Source organism: Carcharodon carcharias, chromosome 11, assembly GCF_017639515.1.
Source record: "Carcharodon carcharias isolate sCarCar2 chromosome 11, sCarCar2.pri, whole genome shotgun sequence".
In the NCBI taxonomy this organism is placed as follows: Eukaryota; Metazoa; Chordata; class Chondrichthyes; order Lamniformes; family Lamnidae; genus Carcharodon; species Carcharodon carcharias.
The window spans coordinates 5,164,954-5,185,119 of NC_054477.1; the positions used below are offsets into that span (position 1 = coordinate 5,164,954).

At 44.9% G+C, this 20,166-nt stretch overlaps 1 protein-coding gene across 1 annotated transcript; it reads left to right on the forward strand.

Annotated features, from left to right (window-relative positions):
- Positions 1–318: 318 nt before the first annotated feature.
- phox2a (paired like homeobox 2A) lies at positions 319–9,927 on the forward strand. Its single transcript, XM_041199766.1, has 3 exons — positions 319–547; positions 6,058–6,245; positions 9,498–9,927. The coding sequence occupies exons 1-3, from the start codon at positions 319–321 to the stop codon at positions 9,909–9,911; spliced, it is 831 nt and encodes a 276-aa protein (XP_041055700.1). The 3' UTR covers positions 9,912–9,927.
- The last annotated feature ends 10,239 nt before the right edge of the window (positions 9,928–20,166 follow it).

Here is a 20,166-nt window from a genome sequence, read left to right on the forward strand (position 1 = left end):
TTGTCATGCAAAAATGGACCTCCGCCTCGCCATTGTCTGAAAGTAGTGTCAAGTTTATTAGAAGCCGAGTCGTTCGGTTTAACAGACACTGGCACACCAGTCTGATAAAACAAGGATCCTTCACACCCTCATTCAGAGTGAGCCCAGTTTCTGTGCGGATCACTCGTGTTTCTCTTTCAATCTCTTCTGGGGGGGGTTTTTTTTTTAAAAGCACTTTCTCTCTTTAAAAGAAAATCAATCGTGTTTTTTTTTCTCTCTCTCTCTCTCTCCCTCTCTCTTGTTTTCTTAGCCCCAGCCCCCAGCTCCTGTCCCGTCTCTATGTATAAAATGGATTACTCTTACCTGAATTCGTACGACTCCTGCATGGCGGCAATGGAAGCTTCAGCCTACGCCGATTTCAGCTCATGCAGTCAGTCTAACAGCTTCCAGTACAACCCCATCAGGTCCAGTTTCGGGACCGGGACCGGCCCGATCTGTCCGACCCTGACACCTGCCAACTGTAGCCTGGGAGCCCTCCGAGACCATCAGAGCACTCCGTACACCACAGGTAAAAACAAAATACAACGACTAGGAGGTGATGGAAAAGAGCCCAGAGTTTGAAATTAAATATATATATATAAAAAAAAATGGACTGGGTGTGTGCTTTAACTGTGTGTGTGTATGTGTGTGTGTGTTTAAACATTATTGAAAACAATCGGAAAATGTTGGTGATTGGGTTAAGAAAGAGAGAGGATTGTAGAATAATTGAGTTATATTGCAGGGTTATTACATTCACAGGCCGAACACATTAATGGGTAATTTGGTTAAGGGAGTCTGCCCTATTAAATCAAAAGGACATAATCGAATCGATGCTGAGGAAAAAATAGGAATCTTTTCCCAAATTATTAATTATTGGGGGAACCATTTCTGATCTATTTCCCCAAAGTAATAAAGTCAATTTTCCAAGAGGCGATTGTGAATCGAATATATATATATATATATATTTTTTTAAAAAAAGGTGACTGTTAATCTATTAGACAGGAAAATCCTCAATCGAAATAATTAGGACGCCTTCTCTTGGACAATAAAGATGTATGAAAAAACGAATGGTTTGTGCAAATTTATAACGGGCGCAGAATTATGACCAGTCTCTGGGATTTAGGACCCATTCTATCTTCATGTTATTTCTTTAGATATAAAGCGACTATGATTTTATTTCAAAATTGGTTCGGATTGATTCTGCTGTGTATGTGCGCGCGTCTGTCCTTGTTTATGTCCCTGTTTGTCTTTCTGTATCTCTGTACGTGTCTGTGTTTCCCTGTCTCTATATGTCTCTCTCTCTATCTGTGTGTCTGTCAATTGAGTGTATATATGTGTGCCTCCGTTTCTCTCTGCATGTGTATCTCTGTCTGTGTCTCTGTATGTGTGTGTGTCCCTGTTTCTGTCTCTCTCCGTGTGTGTCTCTCTCTGTCAGTCTCACTCCGAATGTATGTGTTCTCTGTCTCGCTCTGTATGTGTGTGTCTCTCTGGGTCTCTTTCTCTGTACGCATGTCTCTCTGTCTTGTCTCACTCTGTATGTGTGTCTCTCTGTCTATACCTTTCTTTGTATATGTGTCTGTCTCTATGTCTTTCCCTGTATGTGTCTCTCTGCCTGTCTGTGTATGTGTGTGTGTCTGCCTCACTCTGTATGTGTATGTATCCCTCTGTATGTATGTGTGTGTTTGTCGGTGTGTTTGAGGTTGCAGTGAGTGCAATGTATAATTTCCCTGTATAATGGCGCTTAAGAAAGACAGAATCGGAATTCTGTTCTCCGTTCCTCATCACATAGGAAATGTCAGCGGAAATCTGTCTTGATAAATGTTCAATTTTTCAAAATAAAATCGGCCCTTTAAAAATTTGATGCGAAATAATTAAACCTCAAATTCGTTCATTTTCGAAGAAATATCATGTCACAAACCAAAACAAACAGAAACCTGGAGAGAAATTTATATTATATAAAATATTTTACATGAACGAATGATCAAAACCATGAACAAAATGGATTAACCGTTCACATAGTTCGGGCTATTTGCCATTAGCTGATATTTTTCACGTTTATTTTAATTTTTAATTCTCTTTCCCACAGTGTTCTTCCTGTCTCTGAATTTTTAAAATGAATTGTTAACAATGTATTAATTTTCCAGCTGGTCACAGGTTTCGTTCCTTTTACATTTTTCGGCCCGACCCCAAAACGAAATCCATGTTCTCCTGTCAGACACTGACTGACTTGTGATTCCCTCGCCCTGGGTCCGATGAAACCTGGGACTGGGCTTTGATGAAGTTTCTCTATTCGGGTCAATGGTTTCGAGTAGAAACAGGAGGAGAAACACATTCAGAGGATCTGAATTCTTCCCCCCTCTCGTAATCGCTGAGGCAGTAATTCATATTCCAATGAAACAATTTCAGTGATTCCATCCGTTTAATAAGAATAACAACGGCGGAGCGAAGGCTGCCAACAGATAGTCAGCATTTGGAAGGCAAGGTCAAAGGGAATGGGATAAACATTTCAAGGGGATGAGTTGTGGTGTTAAAAGCAACGATTAATTGGATAACTCTTTCCAAGGGCCGGCACAGACACGATGGACCGAACGACAACTTCCGATGCTGTTTCATTCCACGATGAGTTACGCGGTCATTTTACCCCAAATCTAACCGCACTTGCCCCCTCACACACTGTTTGCAGCAGTTTCTGTTGTTATTCCACATCCCCAGCATTGCCCACGCACAGCTCAGTGTCCAGGAATTGGTGATTCCCGGCTGGGGCGTGGGGGAGGGAAGTATTGGTCTAGTACAGATGCTGTGGGTAGAATGGCCTCCTACTGAGTTGCGACATTTCATGAGAAAGGAGACAGTCAAAACCCAGAGAGGGAAAAGGGGTGGTGGGGGGGAGAAAGGATCTAGAGAGAAATGGATAGAGAGGACTTAGAGAGAGAGGTGGGGAGAGAGAGGACTCAGAAAGAGAGGGAGAGAGACGGACAGACGGCACCAGGGAGAGAAAAAACAGCGAGATAGGAATCAGGGTGAATAAATAGGTTGAACTCCGAGAGAGAGAGAGATGAACATAAGTAGAACCTAGAGAGGGAGAGAGACAGAGGGAACGCAGGGAGAAGCCAGAGACAGACAGAGACCAGAAAGGTGTAGGTAATCTAGACCCAGAGAGAGGGACAGACGCGAGTCTACCCAAAAGGATTGTCTTGTTTGAGAAAGCTCGCTGTGTCTAAGGAAGCCTCACTATTTGCTTTAGGGGCAGTTCCACAGGCTCCAGTCACCCGCCCGCGCGACCGCTGCCGGCTATTCGACTGCAGGATGCATCGTCATCAAGCAGGGATTCATTTCTCACCCAAAGGCCATGCGGTTTCCTCCGGGTCTCATGGGTGAGGAGTGAGGGCTTCTGTCTCCTCCCTCACTCAGGCCCACTCAGCTCCGATAACCCAGCACCAGCCGGGCATCAAATCTGGGATCTTCCTGCCCTTGGTAACCACACCCCATGTAAGCACCTGGACACAAGGAGGGTGAAGTGTGGGTTTATTGTTTCAATAGAGTAAATAAGGAGGAAGTGTCTCCAGTGGCAGGAGGGTCGGTAACCAGAGGGACACAAGATTGAAGAGAATCAGTAAAAGAACCAGAGAGAGAGAGAGAGAGAGATGAGGAGATTATTTTTTTACGCAGCGAGTTGTGATGATCTGGAAGGTGCTGCCTGAAAGGGCGGTGGAAGCAGAATCAACAGTCACTTTCAAAAGGGAGTTCAATATTTGAAGAGGAAATGGTTTACAGGGCTATAGGGGAGTGAGTGGGATTAATTGGATCGATCTTTCAAAATGCTAGCACAGACATGGTACCCACCACCCCCCCCACCCCCCACCTCCCACCCTTCTTTATGGGATCTTTCACATCGACCTGAGAGGGCAGAGAGAGGCCTGGCTCCAACTAACAGAAACAGAGTCCTCCCACGGCAGGATTTCATGCTGAGGTACTGGGGTTGGGCCTGAACTCACAACTTTCTCATTTAAGGGAGCGAGACAAGGCACTGAGTCAAGTAAACAGAATCACAGAATGGTTGCAGCACAGAAGGAGGCTATTTGGTCCATCGTATCTGTGCTAGCTCTCCAAAGGAGCAACTCACCTAGTGCCACTCCCCTGTGTCCACCCCGTAACCCTGCATATTCTTCCTTTTCAGGTCACTGGCTATTTACCCCTCAAAAGCCTCGATTGAATCTGCCTCCCCCACACGCTCAGGCAGTGCATCCCAGATCTTAACCGTTCACTGTGTGAATAAGTTTCTCCTCACGTCACCATTGCTTCTTTTGTCAATTAACCTAAACCTGTGTCCCCCTGGTTCTCAATTATCTTAAATCTGTGCCCTCTGCTTCTCGATCCTTCCACTGATGGGAACAGTTTCTCCCTCTCTACTCTGTCCAGATCCCTCATAATTTTGAATACCTCAATCAAATCTCCTCTCAGCCTTCTCTTCTCCAAGGAAAATAGCCCCAACTTCTGCAAACTATCTTCAATAACTGAAGTTGTTCATCCCTGGAACCATTCCCGTGAATCTTTCCTGCACTCTCTCCAATGCCTTCACATCCTTCCTAAAGTGTGGTGCCCAGGACTGGATGCAGCACTCCAGCTGAGGCTGAACCCGTGTTCAAATAGATGTTCACATTCTCCAGGACCACGATGATAGCTGTGTTACTGGGGGCAGTGAGGTAGCGGAGTTTCCTTGGGTGCAGAACATCATGGTTGAATAGTGGAGATGTGAGGAAGCATGAGCCTGGCTCAAATACCTTTGGGGAACTGGGAGTTTTTATAGAGAGTGTTTCCTCCAGAGATTAAATGGCTTGATGGAGTTGATGACAGGGGTTGTACATGGGCTGTGGGGGAGGAGAGTGGACAAAGGGACCTTTTCTCATTCAGTGTGTGATTCGCCAGACAGAACCTTCCACTTAACTGAAGATAGAATTTGTTCTTTTGTCTCTTCAGAACAAGGTTCCCAATCCTGACCTGGGGGCGGGTCTGAGCTCTGAGTGGGGAGCAGTGTTGGGGGTTGGTGGTGGTGGTAGTGGAGGGGGGGGTGAGGAGTGGGGTATCATCAACACCTCAGGGAATGGAGTTACGCCGTCAGTTTTAGTCTTCTTGCCCACTTCAAAAGTAAAAATCACCCCCCCCTCCACTCAATGATCAAATGACGATCAGAACAACAATTTAACTACTTTATATTACCTTTGGTAATCTGGAGGTTTGCTGCTGCAGATTTATTCAATTTAGGTTTAATTATGTTCCCTCAAAATGTATATAGGCAACTAAATATTAACTGTGCAATGGGACAGATTGGCAGACTAGGCATTTTCTTCATCTGTTGTTCACAGTCAGGTGTTGGATTTTTAAAAAAAGAACATACAAGATAATGAAGGGATTTAGGTGAGCGACTCCAGAAACTAACTCCACTGTGATACCTAGTGGCCAGAGACTGCAATGACACTGTGACAGTTGACATAGCAAAATTGAATGGTAAATGCTGATGGAGCAATTTACAGAGTAAATGTTGACAGGAATGTGTGATCAAAAATTCTAACAACAGGAAGCGAAGATCGTGAAGCACTCGTAGAACCATACAGCATAAAAAGAGGCCATTCAGCCCATCATGCATGTGCTAGCTCTTTTAAAGAGCTATCCAATTAGTTCCACTCCCACCTGCTCTTTCCCCATAGCCCAGCAAAATTTTTCCTTCAAGTTTTACCCTTTTCCCTTTTGAAAGTTATTATTGAATCTGCTTCCACCGCCCTTTCAGGCAGCGCCTTCCAGATCACAAAAACTCGCAGTGTAAAAAAAATCCTCCTCATCTCCCCCTCCGGTCCTTTTGCTGATTAGCTTCAATCTGTGTCCCCCCCTGTGCTTAACCATACTCCCGCTGATGTAAAACCACTTCTCTTTGTTATTTTGAAGTCAACGTGAGATTTTTAGTAATATATTGCTAAGTATACTCAAGATCAGTTCATGAAATGGTGGTCCATCTTTAACCTCTGCTTTTCCTGTTGTTCTCAGTCCCGTACAAATTCTTCACAGATCATGGTGGGATTAATGAGAAACGGAAGCAACGGAGAATTCGGACAACCTTCACCAGCTCACAGCTGAAGGAGCTGGAGCGAGTGTTTGCTGAGACTCACTATCCAGATATCTACACCAGGGAGGAACTGGCACTGAAAATTGATCTGACAGAGGCCAGGGTCCAGGTAGGAGGGCTTTCCAAATTTCCTCTCTAACAGCTTGTTTCTCACCCGGAGAGTGTCAGCCGTGGATCAGTGGGCATCTCTTCTGCTCCGAGCCGGTGGGTTCAAGCCCCTCCCCAGGGACTTGAACAAAGGATTCAGGCTGACACCCCAAGTGCCAGCACTGAGGGAGTGCTACACTGTCCGAGGTGCCGTCTTTCGGATGAGCTGTTAGAACGTCTGCCCTCTCAGATGGATGTCAAAAATCCCGTGGTCACTATTTCAAAGAAGAGCAGGGGAGTTCTCTCCGGTGTCCAGGCCAATATTTACCTCTAAAAACACATGGACCGGAACTTTCCAGCCCCTCACGGCAGCGGGATCTTCCAGTCCCACTGGTGGGAACAGAGATTTCAATGGTTCACTGGCCTTGCCACAGCGAGGGGGTAGGGGGAGGGGGTGGGGGGTAGGGAGGGGCTGGGGGTGTGGGGGCTGGGTGCTGGAAAATGCTGGCCATGATCTGGTAATAATCATATTCCTGTTTGTCGGAGCTTGCTGTGCACAATTTGGCTGCTGCGTTTCCTACTTTACAACAGTAACTGTAAAGTACTCTGTGACACGAAAGGCGCTACATAAATGGAAGTTCTTTCTTAGGAGAGGAGACCTGCTGCCCTCGTCCAGTCTGGGTGTTTATATGATTCCAGTCCCCAGTGGTTGATTCTGAAATGGTGTCACAAGGTGTTCAGTTGAATCAAACTGTTTAGGGATGTGCTTTTACTCTAGTCACCTCCAGAAGAAGATGTTATTGTTAAAATGGCTCAATTCAGGGTGAAACTCTGGGAGATTGCTCCCTGTCTCCTCACTTCATGGATGACTGTGAATGACTGAGCTAATTTATCAAAACGACACAGCTCTGAAATATCTCAATCACTATCCCAATCAAAAAATTCTGTATTTAAACTTCAGGAACATTTAAAACCGAACACTAACACTAATCAGGAAAAGAGTTTTAGCTGGATAATCTGTTTAATATTGTCCAGGAAACTGGGGGGATCTTTCCTGATCTTCTTTGAAACAGTGGTCGTGGGATCATTTCTATCTTTCTAGGAATCCAGATTCGGTTCTCAAGTCTCAGATTAATTTCCATCTCTATCCCTGTCTTGAAAGTTCCAATTGGCCCCAAGCATCCACAGCTTTTTGGGGGAGAGAGTTCCAGATTTCCACTCCCCTTTTGTGTGAAGAAGTGTTTCCTGACATCACCCCTGAACAGCCTGACTCGAATTTTAAGGTTATGTTCTGGACTCCCAACCCTACCCCACATAGAGGAAATAGATTCTCTCTATCAACCTTATCAAATCTTAATATTTTAAACACCTCAATTAGATCACTGCTTAATCTTCTAAACTTGCTATAATACAAGTCTAATCTTCGCAACCAGTCCTCATAATTGAACCCTTTTATCTCAGGGCTCATTCTGGTGAATCTGTGCTGCTCCTTCTCCAAGGCCAATATATCCTTCCTGGGGTGAAGTCCCCAGAACTGAATGCAGTTATTCCGAGATGTGGTTAACCAGCGGTTTATATAACCGTAGAATAGTTCCACCCTGGCCCCCTGAGATAAAGCCCATCATTCCATGAGCCTTGTTGATTTGTATTCTTGTCCCTGTCCAATAGACATTAACAATTTGTGTGTCTGCACTTGTCCTTCAGGGAAGGAAATCTGTCATCCTTACCTGGTCTGGCCTACATGTGACTCCAGACCCACAGCAATGTGGTTGACTCTTAAATGCCCTTGCAACAAGGGCAATTAGGGATGGGCAATAAATGCTGGCCTAGCCAACGATGCCCACATGCCACGAACAAATAAAAACAAAACTCTGCTGCTTCATGGTTCCTACCATTAAGGGTAGATGGAGCCTCCCATTAGTGTTCTGATCTGGTAGTTTCCTATTAGCACTTGTCCCAGTCTCTGAAATGAGGAATGTTACATAGAATTTATATCACTGTAATAGGCTATTCAACCTGACTAGGTTCGTGCTTCACATGAGCCTCCTCCCAAACCCTCTTCATCTCACCCTATCACCATATCCTTCTATTCCCTTCTCCCTCATGTGTTTATCCAGCTTCCCTTTAAATACATCTACACTACTCACCTCAACCACTCCCTGTGGGAGCGAGTTCCACATTCTTCCCACTCTCTGGGTAAAGAAGTTTCTCCTGAATTCCCCATTGGTTTTGTGCGTGATGATCGCCTACTTACAGCCCCTAGTTCTGGTCTCACCCACAAGTGGAAACACCCTCTCTACGTCTACTCTATCAAATCCTTTCATAATCTTGAAGATCTCTATCAGGTCACCCCTCAGTTCTCTATCTCGATGTATCTATTGAGAAAATATTTTAGTTGCTGCCCTTGATCAGAGCTTCCACCGTTAGGGGAGATTATCAAACTCTCTTCCAATCATGATTCATGTGAGGATTATCGATCTCTTTATGTGAGCAGGGTGTTTATTATTTTCATAAAGCTTCTGCTGAATGTCAGCTACTGGTGGCATCTGTTTGGCAGATGTGCCAATTACCAAGTCTTAAACTCAGAGGAACTGTAGACCATTCAGCCCCTTGACTCTCATTCCCCAATCACCCTCTCCACCAGCTGACCTACATTGGCTCCCAGTCCAGTGGCGCCTCGATATTAAAATTCTCATTCTTGGTTTTCAAATCCCTCCATGGACTTGCCCCCTCCCTATCTCTGTAATCTCCTCCTTCCCTACAACCCTCCGAGATCTCTGCACTGCTAATTTTGGCCTCGTTAATTTCAATCGCTCCACCATTGGTGGCCGTTCCTTCAGCTGCCTGGGCCCCAAATGCTGGAATTCGCTCCCTAAACCTCTGCATATTTCCACCTCTCTCTCCTCCTTTAAAATGCTCCTTAAAACCAACCTCTTTGACCGAGTTTTTGCTGAACTACTAGCTCCTTGTGTGTCTTGGTGTCACAGTTTTGTTTGGTAATCGCTCCTCTGGAGCACCTTGGGGACGTTTTATCTAGTTTAGCGGTGCTCAGGAAGGATATACTGACCCTGGAGGAGTGGAGTGGAGATTCACCAGAATGATAACCAGGGCTGAACGGTTAAATTGGGAGAGCAGGTTGTACAGACTAAGCTTGTGTTGTATTGAGTTTAGAGATCTGAGGGGTGATCGGATTGAATTGCTGTTGTCTACCCTATCAAAACTGCTCTTTTATTCCCCTGCTTCCTGATGTATCTTTCTCCCCATCTCATTCCAGGTCTGGTTCCAGAACCGGCGCGCCAAATTCCGGAAGCAGGAGAGAGCTGCCAACTCGAAAGGGAATGGCAGCAATCCACCTGGGAAGAAGGCTGACCTCCTGTCCGAAGAGGACGACTCCAAGGAGACCAAGTGCACGGACCCAGACAGCACAGCCAACCCCGCCTGCCCCTCTTCCTCCTCCTCCAACTCCTCCTCCTCCTCCTCCTCGGGCCCTATCTCCAGCACCAGCCCCCATGCCGTCAACATGCCGAGTCCTAACAGTTCCCAGTCCATCAAGGCCCCAGCCTGGCCAAGCAATGACCTCCTGAAGGCCCAAGCTTGGCAGCCCAGCGACAGTATGACGGGTCCGTTCGCCGGCGTGCTGTCCACCTTGCACAGAAAATCCAACGTGCTCAAGCCTAACCTGTTTTAGAGAGAGAGAGAGAGAGTGAGAGGGAGAAACCCACAGCTCGGACCACAAATCCCTCTCCCTATTCCCCCGTGGCCCCCCCCCCACCAGCTTCCCCTACCTCTCTCTCCTTTGCAGTTGTACGCACCTTGGCAAGGGGAGCGTTGTTGCCTTAACTGTCCTTGTTGGCACACGTACCACTCTCGCCTCACCAGCCCCCCTGCCCAACCATAGTCGCCTGACTCTAACCTGGCCTTTGTATCTCGTGCCTCGCCATCTGGTCTAGCGGCAGCTTCACTGGGTTTGACATTCTCTTTACACCCACATCCCTCAGCAAACGCGCTCCAAAAAGCCTCAGTCCCCCACTTCACATCCGAGAGTCTGTGCGGCCTCCTGGGTTCAGAGTTCAGTCAGTCGGAGCTCGTTTCTACACAGGGAGAGACGAGGAGAATTTTTTTTTTTAAACACACTGCCCGAAAGGGCGTTGAAGCAGATTCAAAAGTAACTTTCAAACGGGGGGAATTGGATAAATACTCGAAAAGGAGAAATTTGCAGGATTATGGGGAAAGAGCAGGATAGCTCTTTCACAGAGCCAGCACAGGAACGATGCACTGAATAGCCTTCTGCTGAGAAGGATGATTCCATGATGGGAACACACACACAACACAGAATCTGGCTAATCAGTCCGACCAATCTGTGCTGGAATTTAATCCCTCACTCCCCACCGCTTCAATTAATGGTCACAACGTCACCTTCCATCCTGCTTAAACCCTGAAGAATTTTCTCAAACTGAATGGAAAGGATGAATTAATCAAGTTGTGAATCTACTTTCACCCATTCCTGTCTCTCTCTCTCTCTCTCTAACCATATAACCTCCCTGAAGGTTGCTGGACAAATGGAGAACAGCAGGGTGGGGGGCATCTGAGTTCCACGGGCATTAATACCTCACAAAGAGATCACTGCTCTCCGAGGCCGGAGAGTGATGCTATTTGACTGAAGGAGGAAGCAGCTGAACCCATTCCTGTTCCAAATCAAGACGTATGCTGACTAGTGGCGGGTGGGGAGGGGGATGGGGATGGGGTGGTGAACAGGGTCGGAATTCGAAGGGCTGATTTCCCATCCTCCCTTTGCCCACAGTTTGAAATGCTCAGAGCCCCAGGACTGAGATGGGAGGGGGTGACACTACAGCTTGCATTGATCCAACTGGTGTTTAGCTAGCATGGTAGCCAAGGAAATGTGTCAATGCTCCTGATTCTAATCCAAATACTCCCTCACCCGCTACAACATGATGCTTAGGCTCTATTGCGATGCTCCACATGGTTCACTAACCTCACTACCTGGAGTGACAGAATGAAGACTTGGTCTGGTGAATGGAAAGTCGCTGGGGCATGTGGAACCTCTCTTAGCAAGAAGGCAAGGTCTTCAGGATAGGAGAGGTGTGTGAGAGAGGACTAAATATGTTTTTAAAAACATGCAAAGTTTGCATTTACCTTTCTGGAGTAACCTGGAGTCAATCCAGCAGTGTTAATCCGTCCTCGTTTTGCAATTTTTTTGTAATAATTTATTCTGAAATGTATATGAATTAATTTATGTTGATAGTTAAATTCCCTTTCAGATGTAATTGGTGAAAGGGTTTGTTCTCACTGGATGACTCCCCAAATTCTAAATATTCTCCAGCAATCAAAAGGCAGAGGTATTTCTCTGTAACATTTCTCTTCCTGTGAGACTTCGGGTCCCAGATTATATCACACTGGGGGCAAATCTATAAACTGGTGTCTCTCAGTTCCCTCTCTCAGGGAGGTATCTGTACACTGACTGATGTGTCCCCCTCTCTCTCCCTCAGGGATTTAGCTGTACACTCACTGGTATCTCTCAGTCCCCTTTCTCTGGGAGATATCTGTACACTGACTGGTGTCTCTCAGTCCTTCTCCCTCGGGGAGATAGTTGTGGACTCACTGGTGTCTCTCAGTCCCCTCTCTCTCAGGGAGATATCTGTACACTGACAGGTGTCTCTCAGTCCCTCTCTCTCAGGGAGATATCTGTACACTGACTGGTGTCTCTCAGTCCCCTCTCCCTCAGGGAGATATCTGTACACTGACTGGTGTCTCTCAGTCCCCTCTCTCTCAGGGAGATATTTGTACACTGACTGATGTCTCTCACTCCCCTCTCTCTGAGGGAGATATCTGTACACTGACTGGTGTCTCTCAGTCCCCTCTCTCTCAGGGAGATATCTGTACACTGACTGGTGTCTCTCAGTCCCCTCTTTCTCAGGGAGATATCTGTACACTGATTGGTGTCTCTTGAGCTGGGGTACTGAAATATTTAAGATGGCTGCACATACAGGTACGAAGTCTATTTGATTGCATTTGGAGAGTGGTATGTATTAGGGCAATTTTGCTGTTTCCAATTGAGAACAATGTTAGTTAAATATTGTATAATTACATATCAAGTGTACATAAGGTGATAGAACTGTTATAAATACTGCCTGAGCTCCTAGATGCTGTCTTTGTGATTTTAACAGACCTAACATTCTAATGTCCAAAGAATTAACGAGGCTTGTAATCAAATTGTTATTTTCGATTTTTCAGATCAATCTATTGAGTGCTGAATCATTTCTGCAATTTTTGAAATAAACCTATTCTCTCTGTCATGTTCACATTTTGGTAGGTTGTAGCAGGACCATCCCACAATAAGGCCAGTCCTATGACAAACTGTCCCAGCATTAACTGCAGTGTGGCGCTTTGCCATGGGATGTCCTGCAGTCTACACTGAGATCCATTGCTGTGGTAAACTAACCAGGGCCCAGATTAAGGCCTGTTGCTGTGGTAAACTAACCAGGGCCCAGATTAAGGCCTGTTGCTGTGGTAAACTAACCAGGGCCCAGATTAAGGCCTGTTGCTGTGGTAAATTAACCAGGGCCCAGATTAAGACCTGTTGCTGTGGTAAACTAACCAGGGCCCAGATTAAGGCCTGTTGCTGTGGTAAATTAACCAGGGCCCAGATTAAGACCTGTTGCTGTGGTAAATTAACCAGGGCCCAGATTAAGGCCTGTTGCTGTGGTAAAATAACCAGGGCCCAGATTAAGGCCTGTTGCTGTGGTAAATTAACCAGGGCCCAGATTAAGACCTGTTGCTGTGGTAAACTAACCAGGGCCCAGATTAAGGCCTGTTGCTGTGGTAAACTAACCAGGGCCCAGATTAAGGCCTGTTGCTGTGGTAAAATAACCAGGGCCCAGATTAAGGCCTGTTGCTGTGGTAAATTAACCTGAGCCCTCATTTAGGCTCATGACCCTCCTTTTTTGTCCTTTCCATTTTCTGTCTTGTGGGGATGCTTGACCTCAGTCAGAACGTCAGATAAGATTGAAAACTTCCAACAGGCTAAGGGAAGGCCACAACTGAATCGGCATTTTGACAATCTGGAATAGAGCAATGATCACAAACGCCCTGCTCTCCAATTTAAAAATGGATTGTGAAACAATCCATGAAAAACTGATCAGTTAAAATTTTAAGTGTGGACACTTGGTCAGAACTGGAAGAAATTACAGGCTGACAGCATTTTAAAAGGGATGAACAAACCCAATGGCTTCCCAACACAGTCTGTGCCCAAGTCGCAGGGCTATGAACTCTGCTTTATTTCTTTTTAAAAATGTCTCTCAACTAAACAGAACCAGCCCAGCTTTATTCTCAGAGCAAACAAGGCCACATTGAGAGACCTGTTTGCTTTCAAATCTTTCTTCAGCACAGGGAAGAGGAGGAGGTCATTCAGCCCCCCGCTAGCCTGTTCTGTCATTCCATTAGACCTGTATCTTAATTCCATCTTAAGCTACACTCAAGAGATTAGTCTGAACAGACAGACCAATGCTTATCATATAAAATTGTTATTCAAAACGGCCTTGTGTACATGAAGCAACGTGTTGAAACTTGTGAATGAGTTTGTGAATCCATCAAAAAAATAATTCAACTGTGTACAGCTGTCCAGAGTTCGAAATAAAATAACCATTTGCTCTATAACTTCGAGGTGGATCTTTCTGTTCAATGTTCATTCTGTTTGGAGAGAGCAAGGGTTATTAGTACAATTCATGGTGGTGCTGATCACCTCGCATTTGAAATTCCCTGGATGTTTAGAAGAATGAGAAGCGACCTCATTTGAAACATATGAAATCCTTGGATGCCGAGAGGCTGTTCTCCCAGCTGGAGAGTCTAGAACTCGGGATCACAATCTCGGGACAAGGAGGCAATCATTTAGGACTGAGAAATCTCTTCAGAGGGTTGTGAGTCTTTGGAATTCTCTATCCCCGAGCACTCTTCAGATAGAACAGACAGGTGTTTCTGAGGCTGCATTCGTAATTCGAGGATGATAAGCGGCCTCCCAGGTTCCAGGGTCAAGGATGTGACTGAGCGGCTGCAGGATGTTCTTCTGGGGGACGGTGAACAGCCAAAGGTCGTGGTTCATGTTGGCACCAAAGACTTAGGTAGGAAGCAGGATGAGGTCCTGAAAGCAGATGTCAGGGAGCTGGGCAGGAGACTGAAAAGCAGGACCTCTAATGAAGTAATCTCAGGATTACTCCCAGTCCCACATGCTAGTGAGATTTGAAATAGGAGAATTGAGCGATTCAACGCAAGGTTGGGGAACTGGTGAAGGAGGGAAGGCATCAGATTTCTGAGACATTGGGACTGGTTCCAGGGCAAGTGGGACCTGTACAAGATGGATGGGCTGCATCTTGGAAGAGAGGCGACTTCGATGGGGTAAGAACAGAGCTGGGCCAGGCAGACTGGAACAAAAGATTAGGCAGGAAAAAATGTAGCTGAACAATGGGCTACCTACAAAAAAGAATTGGTTCAGGCACAGTCAAGGTATATTCCATCGAAAGGAAAAGGTAGGGCAAACAAATCCAGAGCTCCCTGGATGAAAAAGGAAATAGAAATTAAGTTAAAGAATAAAGGTGTGCTTATCACAGGTGTCTGGTAGAAAATACATTTGAGAACCAAGAGGAATACAGAAGGTTCAGAGGGGAGGTGAAAAAGCATATTAGAGAAGAGGGATTATGAGAAAAGACTGGCAGCCAACATAAAGGGGAATCCTAAAGTCTTCTACAGGCATATAAATAGTAAAAGGGTGGTGAATGGAGGAGTAGGGCCAATTAGGGATCTAAAAGGGAATTAACGCCTGGATGAAGGAGCATGGCTGAGGTATTAAATGAATACTTTGCATCCATCTTTACCAAGGAGCCAGATGCTACCCAGGCCAAGGTGACAGATGAGGAAACTCTGCCACTAGAAGGGTTCAGAATTGATAAGGTGGAAGTGTTGAATAGATTGTCAGTACATAGAGTTGACAAGGCAGCGGGACCGGATGAGATGCATCCAAGGATACTCCCTTCCTAACAGCACTGTGGGTGTACCTACATCACATGGACTGCATGAAGGACTTCAAGAAGGCAGCTCACCACCACCTTCTCAAGGGCAACTAGGGATGGGCAATAAATGCTGGCCCAGCCAGCGATGCCCACATCCCATGAATGAATAAAGAAAATATCGAAGGGAGAGTAGAAATTGCAGGGGCACTGGCCATAATCTTTCAGTCTTCCCTAGACTCAGGGGAGGTGCCAGAGGATTGGAGAATTGCAAACATCATGCCCTTGTTCAAAAAAGGTTGTAAGGATAAGCCCAGCAATTACAGACCAGTCAGTTTAACTTCAGTGGTGGGGAAGATTCTAGAAACAATTATTCGGGATATAATTAGTAGTCACATGGCAAAATATGGGTTGATAAGGAAGAACCAGCATGGATTTTTAAAGGGGAAATCATGTTTAACTAACTTGCTGGAGCTTTTTGACAAGGTAACAGAAAAGGTCAATGAGGGTAATGCTGTTGATGTGGTGTACATGGACTTTGAAAAGGCACTTGACACAGTGCCACACAACCGACTTAAGATAAAAGTTATTGCTCATGGAATAAAAGGGGTAGTAGCAACATGGATGCAAAATTGGCTGAAAAATAGGAAGCAGAGAGTAATAGTCAATGGATATTTTTCAGGCTGGAGGAAGGTTTGTAATGGAGTTCCCAAGGGGTCAGTATTGGGACCCTTGCTCTTCCTGATATATATTAATGACCTAGATCTTGGTGTAGGTAACAATTTCAAAGTTTGTGGATGATACGAAGCTTGGGAGTGTTGTGAACTGCGAGGAGGACGGTGTGGAACTTCAAAAGGACATGGACAAGTTGGTGGAATGGGCAGATGAAGTTCAATGTGTAGAAGGGTGAAGTGATGCAATTTGGTAGGAAGAGCATGGAGGCAATATAAAATAGGGGGCGAAATTTTGAAGGGAGTACAGGAGCAGAAAGACCTGGGTGTATATGTGCATAGATCATTAAAGATGGCAGGACAGGTGGAGCGAGCAATTGATAAAGCATATAGTATCCTGGGCTTTATTAATAGGGGCGTAGAGTATAAGAGCAGGGAGGTTACGCACAATTTATATAAGACACTTGTTAGACCTCAGCTGGACTATTGGGTACAGTTCTGGGTGCCACATTATAGGAAGAATGTAAAAACATTAGAGTGAGTGCAGGAGAGGTTCACAAGAATGGTTCCAGGATGAGAAACTTCAGCTATGAGGATAGATTGGAGAGGTTAGGGCTGTTCCCCTTTGAGAGATGAAGGCTAAGAGATTTGATAGAGATATTCAAAATCGTGAGGGGGCTGGACAGAGTAGTTAGGGAGAAGCTGTTCCCACTCATAAAAGGATCAAGAACGAAAGGGCACAGATTTAAAGTAATTTGCAAAAGAAGCAGATGTGACATGATAAAAAACTTTTTCACACAATGAGTGGTTCGAGTCTGGAATGCACTGCTTGGAAGTGTGGTGGAGGCAGGTTCAATCTAGGCAATCAAGGGAGCAGTAGATGATTATTTGAATACAAACAAAGTGCAGGGTATAGGGAAAGGGGAGGGCAATGGCACTGGGTCATAATGCTCATTTGGAGAGCCGGTACAGGCATGATGGGCCAAATAGCCTCCTTCTGTGCTGCTAAAATTCTGTGATCTTAGCAGGAGCAGGACTAACATCCTCACAGGGAGATTCGCTAGTGCTGTTGGAGAGAGTTTAAACTAAATTGGCGGGATGGGGGTGGGGGGCGGGGTGGGGTGCGGGAATGTGGGAACTTGAGAGGGAGCTCAGATTGGAGGGAGGCAAAACTGGTAAACGGAAATCAAAAAGTAGAAAGCAGAAACAGAAGACAGACAAAACATTGGCAAGCATCACATGAGATTAGAATAGATAATAAAGTTAAAAAAGCAGAAATTAAGGCATTCTATCTGAATGCACGTAGCATTCGCAAAAAGGTTGATGATTTGAATGCACAAATTGCGGTAAGAGCCAGTATGGAATCATGGCTATATGGTGACTAAGATTGGGAACTGAATATCCAAGGATATTCGGCATTTAGGAGGAATAGGTAGAAAGGAAAAGGAAGTGGGGTGAAAAGAAAGTGAGTTGCTGTAGCCAGAGATTGCTCTCTCATTAGATAGAGTCAATTGGTGCTGAATTTAACTGGAGGGTCACCACACCTCAGGCGAGAGGTTGAGAAGGCAGGGCCTTCATGGATGACCTCAGCTATTACAGGAATTGAACCCATGTTGTTGGAGTCACTCTGCATCACAAACCAGCCATCCAGCCAACTGAGCTAACTGACCCCCTGGAAGTTGGGTAGCAGGAAGAGATTTCAGTAAGAGAGGATCTTAGATCAAAGGATCAAGATGTGCAATCAATTTGGGTGGAGCTAAGAACCAGCAAGAGGCAGCAAACTTTGGTGGGAGTCGTTTATATGCCACCAAATTGTAGCGCTAATGTTGGACACAGTACAAATCAGAAAATTAGAGATGCATGTAACGTGGGTAATACAGTAGTAATGGGCGACTTCAATTTACACACAGACTGGGTTAACCAAATCAGCACTAAAGCTCTGGAGGAAATCCCGGACTGTGTATGAGTTGAGTTTCTGGAGCAGTATGTTGAGGAGCCAACTAGGGATTGGGCTGAGGAAGGGCTAATTAACAACCTTGCTGTAAAGGCACCTTTGGGAAATAGTGATCATATGATAGAATTTCACATTAAGTTTAAATGCAACATAGTTCATTCTGAAACTAGAATCTTAAATCTGAAGAAAGGAAATTATGAAGGTATAAGGGGCAAGTTGGCTATCTTGAATTGGGAAAATAGACTAAAAGATTTGACAGTAGCTATGGCTAGTATTTTAAGAAATACAACACTGTTAAGGCACAAACACGCAAAAGGAAAGGTAAATCAACCGTGGCTCACAAAAGAAGTTAAAGATTGCATTAGATCAAAGGGTGTGCCAGAAAAAGTGGTAAGCCTGAGGATGGGAGCAATTTAGAACCCAGCAAAGGAGGACCAAGAAACTGATCGGGAAAGGGATAAGAGAATATGAATGCAAACTAGCAAGAAACTTAAAGGAGGATTGTAAAAGATTCTTTAGCTACGTAAAAAGGAAAAGATCAGCAAAGACAAATATGGGCCCATTATATGTGGGGACAGGAGAATTTATAGTGGAGAGCAGGGAAACAGCAGAGAAACTGAGCAGTTACTTTGCATCTGTCTTCACATTAGGAGACACAGAAAATCTCCCAGATATACTAGGCGACCAAAGGACTTGTGAAATTGAGGAACTAAAAGAAATTAGTATTAGTCAAAACGTAGTACTTGAAAAGTTAACTGGACTGAAAGTTGATAAATCCACTGGGCCAGGTGGAGCTTCATCCCAGAATGTTGAAGGTGGCGGCCAGAGAGATAGTGAATGCATTGGTGGTTATCTTTCAAAATTCTGTAGATTCTGGAAATGTTCCTGCAGACTGGAAAGTAGCAAATGTAATCCCACTATTTAAGAGGGAAGGAAGGGGGAGAATGGAGAACTACAGACCTGTTAGTTTGATGTAAGTAGTAGGGAAAATGTTAGAATCTATTATAAAAGATGTGATAACTGGACATTGAGAAAAGAATGGTAAAGTTGGGCAGAGGCAACATGGATTTATGAAAGAAAAATCATGTTTAACAAATTTGTAGGCTTTTTTTGAGGATGTTACTTGTAGCATAGATGGAGGAGAACCAGTAGATATGATGTATTTGGATTTTCAGAAGGCTTATGATGAGGTCCCACACAGGAATCTAAAATTAGAGTGCACGAGATTGGGGGAAATATACTAGTGTGCATTGAGAACAGACAGAATGCAGAGAAAAGGAATAAATGGGTCATCCTCAGGATGGCAGGCTGTTACTAGTGGAATACCACAAGGATCAGTGCTGGGGCCCCAGCTGCTCACAATATATATATATATATATATATATATATATATGCATATATAAAAAATTTGAGTGTGAGTACCAATTGTAATATTTTCAAATTTGCTGATGACACCAAACTGGGTGGGAATGTAAATCGTGAGGAGGATGCAAGGGGGCATCAAGAGGACTTGGACAGGCCAAGTGAATGGGCTAGAACATGGCAGATGGAATATAATGTAAGTCTGAAGCTATTCACATTGGTGAAAAAACAGAAAAGCAGAGTATTTCTTAAATGGTGAGAGGTTGGGAAGTGCAGCTGTCCAAATGGACATAGGTGTGCTTGTTCATTAGTCACTAAAAGTTAGCACACAGGTGCAGCAAGCAATTAGGAAGGCAAATCGTATGTTGGCCTTCATCACAAGGTGATTTGAGTACAGGAATAAAGATGTCATGCTGCAGTTATGTAGAGTCTTGGTGAGATTGCTGGAGTATTGTGCACAGTTTTGGTCCCTTATCTAAGGGAGGCCATACAGAAAGTGCAACGGAGGTTCACCAGACTAATTCCTGGGATGGCAGATTGTCTTAAAAGGAGACATGGTCTGTATTCCCTACAGTTTCAAAGAATGAGGAGTGGCTTCATTGAAACATATAAAATTCTTAAGGGCGTGACAGGACATCACTGCAGGAATTCGTTAGGTTAGTGTTCTAGGTCCAACCATCTTCAGTCGCTTCAGTGACTTTCCTTCCATCATAAAGTCAGAAGTAGGGATGTTCGCTGATGATTGCACAATGTTCAGCACCATTCGAGACTCCTCAGATACAGAAGCAGTCCATGTCCAAATGCAGCAAGACCTAGACAATATCCAGGCTTGGGCTGACAAGTGGCAAGTAACACTCGCACCACACAAGTGTCAGGCAATGATCATCTCCAACAAGACAGAATCTAGCCATCGCCCCTTGATGTTCAATGGCATTACCA